The sequence below is a fragment of the Electrona antarctica genome (genome assembly GCF_951216825.1).
Source record: "Electrona antarctica genome assembly, chromosome: 9".
Lineage (NCBI taxonomy): Eukaryota > Metazoa > Chordata > Actinopteri > Myctophiformes > Myctophidae > Electrona > Electrona antarctica.
In genome coordinates this window covers 45528884-45540398 of record NC_136790.1, presented here as the reverse complement: position 1 = coordinate 45540398, position 11515 = coordinate 45528884, and the positions used below count along the sequence as shown (strand labels likewise).

At 43.6% G+C, this 11515-nt stretch overlaps 1 protein-coding gene across 1 annotated transcript in view; it reads left to right on the top strand.

The window, feature by feature from the left end:
* The window catches only part of eya2 (EYA transcriptional coactivator and phosphatase 2), a gene marked incomplete at its 5' end in the record, with an annotated part of 13097 nt that overhangs the window by 608 nt on the left and 974 nt on the right, over positions 1-11515 (top strand). Inside the window, 6 exons of the mRNA XM_079510752.1 lie at positions 3223-3281; positions 4680-4840; positions 7424-7538; positions 8930-9051; positions 9531-9631; positions 10594-11515. The exon at positions 10594-11515 is cut by the window's right edge and continues 974 nt beyond it. Coding sequence (XP_079366878.1) covers positions 3223-3281; positions 4680-4840; positions 7424-7538; positions 8930-9051; positions 9531-9631; positions 10594-10674 — 639 coding nt within the window. The 3' untranslated portion in view covers positions 10675-11515. The remainder of the gene's footprint in view (positions 1-3222; positions 3282-4679; positions 4841-7423; positions 7539-8929; positions 9052-9530; positions 9632-10593) is intronic.

The window sequence follows — 11515 nt, the reverse complement described above, 5'->3', positions numbered from 1 at the left end:
AAGCCGTGTACTGTTGGAGAGGGAAGGCGGCCAGCAAAGCCATTTACAAACTCCCGTTTTATCCCCTCTTTGTTGTCAAGGCTCAGTAAATCTCGCTAGGCCACAGCAGGGCTGACAAACTCATGTCAAGTCTTGTTGTAGCTCAATTATCTTGTCCATGTCCTGTGCAGCGGTGGAAATTGAATTTACTCAAGTACTGTACTTGAGTACAATTTATTTTTTCTTGCCTACTTTACTTGAGTATATTGTTGCTCTAAAAGGGATAGTTCAGATTTTTTTAACTTAAGTTGTATGAAATACTTGCCATTAATATAGTGGTTGCAACTGTATTAATTGATTGCCCGAGTCCCGTGGTGGGAGTTCTGCTCTGGTTTTGGTGAAATATCAAGTAGTTCCGGTCATTTTGTGGGGGGCACTGGGGGCCACGCAGTAAAAGTAAATTAATCCACAAAACGAACGTCATTTGTATTGTTGACCTATTTCTAAAATATTAGTGCAACTTCCGTTCTTTTACCCCTCTATCACACAGAACTATGTTTTTTGTGTCCATATCACTACGCCCAAAAAATAGTTCATGTGATAGAGGGGTCAAAGTTGAACGAAAGTCGCGCTAATATTTTAGAAATAGGTCAACAATACAAATTACGTTCGTTTTGTGGATTCATTTACTTTTACTGCGTGGCCCCCAGTGCCCCCCACAAAATGACCGGAACTACTTAATATTGACCAAAACCAGAGCAGAACTCCCACCACAGGACTCGGGCAATCAATTAATACAGTTGCAACCACTATATTAATGGAAAGTATTTCATACAACTTAAGTTCAAAAAATCTGAACTATCCCTTTAACAACTGCAATATACTATAAATGTGCCCATGGGATCCCATTTAGCATGTTGATGTTACAACTGTAAAATACAGTGATTATGCACATGTTGAAGCCAGATCTGGTATTTTGGGCTATTTTGACAGTCCGTTATTAAAAACATCACACCCGTGTGAACTGAGTGGTGCAACTACACGTTTATATCTGTGATGTCAGTGACGTCACATACTAACCATAGCAACCATGCTCGTTTTTTTTGGTTGCTAACCATAGCAACCATGCTCGTTTTTTTGGTACGAACAAACACGGGTACAAAGCCAGTTGTTGGAGTGGTTTGCACCACTCAAAAATAATAATCTATTTTAATTTTTAAGCACCAATAGAATAATAGCTAAGAAAAGAATAATGGATAGCTGCAGCCCTACTAACGCGGTCTGATTATAACAGCTGCACCGCAGGTGTTATAATTGCAGCCCAGCAGGGTCTGGTGAGTGGCAGTGGTGGAAAAAAAAGTACTCAAATATTTCACTTAAGTAAAAGTATCAATACTGCAATATAGAAATTCTCCGTTACGGCCTCACTCAGGCCTCACTCAGACCTTTACTGCATTGCTGTATGCTTGTTGGATGAATGTTGTGTAGTGTCATGGCCGCCCCAATGCATTTCCAATGGGAGTCACATGGTTTGACACAACATTTGTGTTGTATGAGGGGGAGGGGCGCAGTCGAAACACAGCCGAAAGCCATACAACAGCTTGTAGTCCAAAATGTGGACTACAAACCATGTGACTTCCATTGGAAATGCATTGGGGCGGCCATGACACTACACAACATTCATCCAACAAGCATACAGCAATGCAGTAAAGGCTGAGTGAGGCCTCACACCTTTCGATCTAGCATACAACATTGATGCATGCTAGATGTAAGCAAGATGTAAGTGTCATGGCCGCCCCAATGCATTTCCAATGGAAGTCACATGGTTTGATATAACATTTTGGACTACAAGCTGTTGTATGGCTTTCGGCTGTGTTTCGACTGCCCCCTCCCCCTCATACAACACAAATGTTGTGTCAAACCATGTGACTCCCATTGGAAATGCATTGCGAGCTTGCATCAGCTATACATCTCATACAACAAGCATACATCAATCTGTTGCGACCGTGTGAGTCGCCCCTAAAAGTCCGGAATTATTAATGTACTTGAGCAAAAGTACAAAAGTATTGGCTTCAAAATGTACTTAAAAAAGTAAAAGTACTCATTGTGCAGAATGTCCCATTTCAAGTTTTCAAACGTATACAATATTTTTGCTTGCATATCTGCTATTTTCAGCATGCAACCAAAGTGTAAAATTACTTATACTGGATCTCTTGTCCACTAGTCCCTTCCTAACATTTTAGTCTAGTTTTTATTCGTTGATGAAATTGTCAATATATTTAGTCTTAGGTTTAGTCATCATAGCCTAGTTTTCATATAGTTTCCATTTAGTATTCGTCCGTGAAAAAAGGCAGCCGACGTTCATTTTTCGTCATAGCATTAGTCGACGAAATCAACACTGATATGGTGCAGATGGAGAGAGAGAACAGTAGTGGTGGTTATGTGTGTGAGTGTGTATGTGTGTGTGTGGGGGGGGGGGGGGGGGGGGGGGGTTGATGAGGTAGCGTCTATAACTCTGTCGTCTCAGACTATAGCTGAAAGGTGATAGGAGAGCCCGTCGTCTTCTCCTGGGTCACTGCGTGACAAGTAGTACAGTAGCAGGAGTTATAGCTGGATCACTTGTGTGCGTGGGTGTGCGTGTGTGCGCATGTGCGTGTGCGTGCGTGTCACACATACAATGTGGTGTGTGTGTGTGCGTGGGTAAGTGTCTTATTTTTTGATTTGGTAGGATTTCGACTAAAGGCTCAAAGCGTCAGTCGGTGGGTAGACTGCAGACGGCAGGAAAGAGCCAAATGAGAATAACAGATTTGAAAGACCACAGACTTGATATTAAAGTGCAGACTGAGAGCAGTGGTGGTTGCGTGGATTGGATGATGACTTGTGTGATACACATCATGTGTGTTGTGTGTTAGGGCCGATTCATACTCCTATTTTACCGCTGTAGTGCCGAAATGATTTCGGCTCGTCGGGGGTGGGGGTCCTTGAAATGAAAAGGGTTGATCGGCGTACCCTTCTCTGCCCCTCTGGCGTCGCGCTGTCCCACGTCGCGGCAACTTACTTCCGACTGCCTCACGTTATAGATATTTATTCTCCCGTCCGTCTCCCTGTCCCACTACGTTCCCGGAGGCTCTGTTAAAAGAGTGAGAGACCTGCCCGTACAGAGCTCCTATTGCTCTGAAACGGATCTCTCTCTCTCTCTCTCTCTCTCTGTCTAATGTATCCTCTTTCATTTTCATTTCCCAGGAATGTGACCAGGTTCATATTGATGACGTGGCGTCTGACGACAACGGCCAGGACCTGAGGTAATTAAGCCTCCTACTACCGCCATTTATTTATATTTTAAGATATCTTTTGGGGGCTTTTTGTCACGGTGCGTGTCAGGTGAGGACCCAAAGGCAGAACACGGCAGGCAGGCAGGCAGATAAAGTCCAGTATTTATTAACAACTAACAGGACATACACAGGCAGGAACACAACGTAACAAGAACTATAATCTGGCAAGGGAACACTGAACACTGGAAGGCTTAAATAGACTAGACACAGGTGCAACATAACTACAATCAACACACGATTGGCTGAGACTAAACAGGACACAGGTGAAATACAATTGTCAATGCATACTGGTGAGACAAGGCAGGTATCAACAAATGGAGCAGACAGAAAACACTAGGAACATAACTACACAATAAAAGTACACAGTTCATGACATGTTTTGCCTTTATTGACAGATTAACAGTAGTTTCGACGTGTGCTCGACGTGACTCGGCGTGTGCCGAAAATGGCAGATCTACAAGCTCACGACGCATCATCACGCCGCAACGTCGCGCTTGTAGTAATGGCAGTGGTGGAAAAAGTACTCAATTGTTTTACTTAAGTAAAAGTATCAATACTGCAATGCAGTGATAGGAGGGCCTGTCGTCTTCTCCTGGGTCACTGCGTGACAAGTAGTTCAGTAGTAGGAGTTATAGCGGGATCACTTGTGTGGGTGTGTGCGTGCGTGCGTGCGTGCGTGCGTGCGTGCGTGCGTGCGTGCGTGTGTGCGTGCGTGCATGCGTGCATGTTTTATAGTTATATGATCATACATCATAGCATTTCCAGAATGCTTTCAGAGCTCATCATCGTGGCTCTCTGTCTACCGTTTTGAAGCACGTCTTTAGTGAAGGTTTCAAAGTGATTTGAGAAAGAGCTGGATTGTTACCAATACTAACTTAGGTCTGTGAATTCTCCCTTTTATTGAATTTTATTGCAGGAACTTTGATTCCCTTGATTTCTTTTCACAATGAATGCTACTGTAATGAACAAAAAATGGTATATACATCTGAGGTATTATTATTAGTAGTAGTAGTAGTAGTAATTTTGGAATATTAGTATTATTAGTATTATTACCATAAAGGTCACAATGTATTATCTTCCCCATTGCCTACCATCATGACATAACGAACCATAACACGCTATGGCGAAGCAAAGTTAGTGTCCACCAGTTGTGATTCCCAGTCTGACTCTGTTCCGTTGCGTTGTGATTCCCATGCTGACTCTGTTCCGTTGCGTTGTGATTCCCATGCTGACTCTGTTCCGTTGCGTTGTGATTCCCATGCTGACTCTGTTCCGTTGCGTTGTGATTCCCATGCTGACTCTGTTCCGTTGCGTTGTGATTCCCATGCTGACTCTGTTCCGTTGCGTTGCGTTTCTTCCGTCCTGCAGCACGTATAACTTTGGGACAGACGGCTTCCAGAGCCCGGCCGGGGCCGGCTCCCTGTGCCTGGGCTCCGGGGTCCACGGAGGGGTGGACTGGATGAGGAAACTGGCCTTCCGATACCGCCGAGTAAAGGAGATCTACAACAGCTACAAGAACAACATCGGGGGTGGGTTTGGTGCTTGATTATTATTACACTTCACGTCATGATGACAACTTTGTTTGTGTGGCTCATCGGTGGTTCTCAAACAGACGACCTCCGAAATTAATATATCGTTGCTGTCAGGTTTTCTAAAATAGCAGATGTTTGAGCTTGTAGGTCTGCTGTTTTTGTACTTTAGTGCAGGGGTTCTCAACCTCTCGACCCCTCTGGGGGTTGGCAAATTATTTTGTGGGGTCCCCAAAAAAAAATTCAATTAGTTTTTTTTTTTTTTTGCAACTGAATGGAATAATGGAAATGAAGAGTTTACATAGTACACATAATGCATGCGTATACTTTCCTTAATGATTATATCTGGTTTCAGTATTCATTTATGATATATTTTCTCTATTATTCAGGTTATTTTTGCAGTCAGTTTGCATTGGGGGTGGGGGGGGGGGGGGCAGGGCGGGGGTCACGAGACATGGCCAAAGCATTTCCGGGGGTCCCCAGCCAAAAACGTTGAGAACCCCTGCTTTAGTGTAACACTGACACTGTGTAGTGTGACGTGCCAAAGTAACGTAGTAAGTTTTCTGCCCCACAGCAACAATATATTTGGTTATGTTGCCTTGAGAACCACTGGTGTAACTTATTATTATTATACATTTCTAATGGTATAAAGTGATGTCAAATATAGCAGCAAGGTCCCCGCTGTGGTTTCAGAGGGACACCTCACTAGCACGAACTGAAGTCCTGTGGTTTCAGAGGGACACCTCACTAGCACGAACTGAAGTCCTGTGGTTTCAGAGGGACACCTCACTAGCACGAACTGAAGTCCTGTGGTTTCAGAGGGACACCTCACTAGCTGTGGTTTCAGAGGGACACCTCACTAGCTGTGGTTTCAGAGGGACACCTCACTAGCACGAACTGAAGTCCTGTGGTTTCAGAGGGACACCTCACTAGCACGAACTGAAGTCCTGTGGTTTCAGAGGGACACCTCACTAGCACGAACTGAAGTCCAACAAAACTCAAATGTTTTGACTGGATGTCCGGCTGCATGGAATCATAACGGCAACCTGGTACTAATCTACTAGTTATTTTGTGGAATTTAGCACTTTACATTACATTACACAACTCTCAAACCCATCAGGACACCAAAATACAACGAGTGAAACCTTTGGAACATCTGTTCCATGAAAACAGACCAACTACTGTAAGTGCATCCAGGTGAAAGCTGTTTTGGCGTTAACAGTCTGGCCAATCATTATGCTTGTAGGTCATTTAGACAATATTGCCAATACGCGTTGCAAGCGTGCAGATCGAAGCAGGGTATAGAGCACTGGTTCCATGTCTCCCTGGGACCCAAACTAGTGAAAATAGCAGATCTACAAGCTCACAACGCGCTGCTTCGCGCCGCATTGTGCGCTTGCAGATCGGCTATTGTCACTACTACTTAAACATTTGTTTTCTAATTTCTTAGATTTTTCTTTGATTTCTTTCATGAAATTACTGGAAAAAAAAGTTCGAAAATGTTTTTGAAATACAAAATATAAGAAAAAATAAAAATAAATGGACCCATAATAAAAATGTGTCCGTGACCCACAATTGGACCCCCAACCCAGTGTGGGAAACACGAAAAACTAAAAAGTGCTATAAGAGTACAGGGCGCACTGCATTGCTCGTCATTTTTACTTAGGGGTTACTGTGTGTGTAGAGGCTTTAGTGATCCAAACAGCCCTAAGCTATATGGGCTGAGCCCAGCACAGGCACCGCTGATTACAACTGGCTGTTTTAACTCTGCTGGAAAACCATGTGTTTGAGGTCTTTTTTGGCAAACGACACTTAATGTGAGAATATTGTCCACCCAGAGACATGGAGTCAGCTTCTTCTTCTGTCAAAACATGGCTTCACGATGTCTCATGCAGTGCAGTTATTAAGTGAGTTTTCTAAGTGCTATTGGTCAAAGTGTGCATGTCACTGTGATTGGCAGTGGTAACTGAGTGCGTTTACTCATGTACTGTGCTTAAAGGGCCACTACACCCATTTTGCAACCAGCTCTAATTTTAATGTTGTTTGGGAGACATGCAAGAAACACTTTCCTGGGGTTTTTATGTATTAGTATTTCAAAGTGTCCATGGGCTCCATGATGTCATGGACACTGGGCTCACTTCCCTCCTGGACTACAATTCCCATAATGCTTTGGTCCACTGCTCCTCCTTGTGGATAGGGGGAGGGCTGTCTTTTACTGAGACAACATGTAGTCCAGGAAGTAAGTGAGCCCAGTGTCCATGACACATCATTAAAATAAGATCTGGTTGCAAAAGGGGTGAAGTGGCCCTAAGTACTGCAAGTGGATGCACGTGCATCTTCAAAATGGCCGCGACCACTGTCCCACTTTGACTGTTGCTTCTTTTGAACCTGTACAGCACTTGGTTGACCTGGTCATGTAAAATGTGCTATATAAATAAAGTTGAGTTGAGTTGAGTTATGCTAACGAGAGGCAGCTACCGATGCGATCGGATCAAAACATTAAAGAATATAAACCCTGGAAAACGTAGGCTACGGTTCTGGGGGCTCCGTGTTAAGTTGTACTTTTTTCCCCACCAATTCCAGGTTTGCTGGGCAGCCCTAAGCGGGAGGAGTGGCTCCAGCTACGGAGAGAGATGGAGGTTCTGACGGACTTGTGGCTGACTCAGGCGCTCAAGGCCCTGGCTCTCATCAACTCAAGGTCAGTTACTGTTACCGTGCAGAAGGCTCCACTTGACTTGATGCTGCCAAGTCGAACACCCCCCCCCGGCTGTGTACTGGATATGTAACCCAAACTGATTTTTGCACATCTGAAAGACAAAAAAACTTTAATGATACGCTAGCGTGATAGACTTAGAGTGAGACAATGTCGATGTGGTTACTGTGCAGCCAGGGAGGGATTTTGTTTTGATTAACAAAGTATAATTCGTTGCTGTCGGGAGGAAACCTCCTAACTCCATTTTTGATTATTTTTTTTTTTTTTTTGTGCATAAATCAGTGCTATTGAACACCCTTTACGTCTGTGTGTTGTTTCGAAAATATTGAACCAATGGAAAGTAGTAAAAAAAAAAACGCTTTGGACAAAACCTCTTAACTCCACTGGACCCTCAAACTGTCTACTAAAGCAACTAACTCCACCACCTCTCATGCAAGTAATTAACAATATATAAAGTCACAACACCAACTGTGATGAGGCAGTATTGCTTTGTTTTAAATTTTTCAAAAATGTCCTGAAAATGTTATATTTCTTCATTTCCTGAACATTTTGGTTTCCTCCCGACAGCAGATGAGACACTGTCTGGGTAGTACATTTGATCCTGTTGAAAATGCACCCGTTGAATATCTAAAATGACCACATGAAGCTCGTACTACATCTGTTTTTTTTTTACAAAATGTCAAAAGAACTGCTGGAAGGTACTGTACATGCGACAGTCTCAAATTGACTTGGCAGAATGATTTGGGGGTTGATATTGAAAATGATCATTGGAAGAGAATTATAGCAAATGTAAGAAGTGGGTTCAGCGAAGCAAGAGGGAACTTTATTCAGTATAAGATAATTCATAGATATTATTTGACACCGACTAGATTACTTAAAATGGGAATAGCGGATGCTAATACATGTTGGAATTGCAAAGAAGAAATTGGCACATATATGCATATGATTTGAGTGTCGCATAATGTACCCTTTCTGGTGTAGGGTACTTGAATTCTTTGAGAAATGGGTGGGATTGGGGGCATGGTGGCACAGTCGGTAGTGCTGTCGCCTCACAGCTAGAAGGTCCTGGGAGACATCGGACGGATTTTTGATCTATATGAACCTTAAATGAATGAACAAGGATTCCTTCCTTTGTTTTTTGTTTTTTTTCCCTTCTTTTTAACTGTTGTTTTGTTCCTTGGACTGGCTGTTCTGGAATTTTGTAATAATATTGCTGCATTGTACCAAACTTATATTCTGTACCACAAAAAGAAATAAACATTTGAATTATTAAAAATAAAATAATAATAGTAATAAAGAGTTACTGGAGTTCTATCTTGTGCCGTGTGGTAATGAACTTGTAGTTGAAGCTGTGCCTCCTGTCCCTCCGTGTCTAGGCCCAACTGTGTCAACGTGTTGGTGACCACCACGCAGCTCATACCGGCTCTCTCCAAGGTGCTGCTGTACGGACTGGGCGCCGCCTTCCCCATAGAGAACATCTACAGCGCCACCAAGACGGGTGAGAACTGCCAACACAGCTCCTGAGCCTATTAGAGAGAGAGGGGGGGGAGGGGGGGGGGGGGGGGGGTGTAGCCTGGAAACCCAGACAAATCTGCTACAGGAGAAAAAATTAATCCCTGAGGAGATTTGGTCTGGCACTCCTCAGTTTTTAGAATTACATTCCGCTCACCCCAGAGTTGTGGGTGACTGATGAACCAGAGCCCTCTTTTCACTTTTTTTTTTGCTGTGACGGATTTTGAATCTGTTTGTATTTACATCCCCTTGGAAGTAAATCTTCCACACCAAAGTTCCAGACTAATATCTACACAGTGATACAAGTCTTGTGTCATGCCAGGCTAGAGAGGGGGGGGGGGGGGGGGGGCAGTTAGAGAAAGTAGACTCAATTCAATTTCCTCCCCGTAATTCTCTCCACCCCTTCAATTGCTTGTTTTTAAATTATTTTCGTTTTCGCCCCCCGTTTTGTCTTGTCTCCTAAAGGGAAAGAGAGCTGCTTCGAGCGCGTGTCGCAGAGGTTCGGTCGGAGGGCCGTGTATGTGGTCGTGGGAGACGGAGTGGAGGAGGAGTCCGTGGCCAAGAAGGTATATAGAGAGAGACAAATCTGTCCACATCTTCCCCCTCAGGAATCCTGAGATGTTGAAAGACAGACCTCGAGCTAATCGGTTACCCTTATGCTACTGTAGCGTCCTCTGACTGATATCCAGTAGCTATATATACACCAGTGGTTCCTAAACCTTTTGACCCAAAAGAGAAATTGGACGTTTGCCCCGGGGGACCCAAACTAGTGAAAATAGCAGATCTACAAGCTCACAATGCGGCGCTTCGCGCTGCGTTGTAAGCTTATAGATCTGCTATTTTCACTACTTCTACTTCTTCTACTATTTGTTTTCTAATTTATGGAATTTCTTAGATTTTTCCTTTGATTATCTTCATGCAATTACAGTACTGAACAAAACTTTGAATAGTGTTTTTAATTCATGTTTTTATTTAAATCTTTTAATTTTAATTTTTGAAATAATATGAACCAAATGTACTGGAAACAAACAATGAAGGGAAGGGACCCATACAAATGTGTTTGAGAACCAGTGGCCTACAATACAATTCTCAAATGTCAATTTAACACTGAGAGGATACAAAAAAAGGAACCAAATCGGTTCTATTTTTATACGCATTACAAAAAAAACGGTTCTTTCTGGACGATTCTCTTTACTAAAAGACGTCACCGTCCCAGACAGCTATGATCAGGCATTATAGATTGGGGCTGACTTATGCTGAAAGCCGTGACCGACAGTATTTCTTGTTTCCATCACGCTTGTTGCATGTTTACACGCCACCACGTTACCCGCATGGATTTAGGCCCATTTTCCCCAATCCCCCCCATCCCCCCACCCATCCTCTAACCACAGGCAGAAACATGCATCTGCAGAGCATCACCGAAGGTTGCCAGCCCAGTTCTATGTTTGCCCTCCTCCTCAGACAATGATTCAGAGTGTTTCACATTAGAACGGTTTTGGTGATTTTTTTCTTTTTTTTTTCTTTTCAGAAAAACATGCCATTCTGGAGGGTGTCATGTCGGGCTGACCTGGAGGCTCTGAGCCATGCACTGGAGCTGGACTACCTCTAGAGGGCACCAGCCAACACACACACACACACACACACACACACACAGACACTGCATCCACACAGTCGCGTCACGAAGATTCTCCTCCTGGTTTTTAGACAGCTGGTGGATTGAAAAGAAGCTCCACCCATGCTGCAACTAGCAGCGTCTGCAAAGCGTTTCCGGTTTTCTGGCCGATGCTGTTAGTTGCAGCGTGGGTGGAGCTTCATTTCAATCCACCAGCTGTCTAAAAACCAGGAAGTGACTCCTGCTGCGAGCGGCATTTGGCATCTTCATGACGCGACTGTGTAGAAGTGCTCACACAAACACAAACACACACACTGACACACATGTCTCTCTCTCACACACACACACACACACACACACACACACACACACAAAACATCTTGCTCTTCCAATCACTGCCTTTCTCCTTGTGAGTGATAACCTGAACTTCCTCAATGTCGCTGCTGGCTGGCTGCGTCTGGCCGTGGATGATGATCCGTGGTCAATATTGCCGTTTGGACCCTGCAGTATAATTCACCAGTTCACTCAGGACAATTATCGCATTACCCAACGGGACCATTGAGGACCTGAGGAGAGGTCATCATGTCACATGCTCCGCAAAGCCAACACCCACAGTTTTCATCAGTGGTGGGGAAAAAGTACTCAAAAGGTTTTTTTACTTAAGTAAAAAGTATCAATACTACAATGTAGAACTACTCTGTTACAAGTTAAAAGTCCGTAATTCAAAATGTTAGTATGACCAAAAGTAAACTCATACTCATTTGCAGAGATGTCCCATTTCAAGTTTTCAAATGTAGTGGAGAAGAATTGAAAATACTTGAGTATTTAAGTACAAACA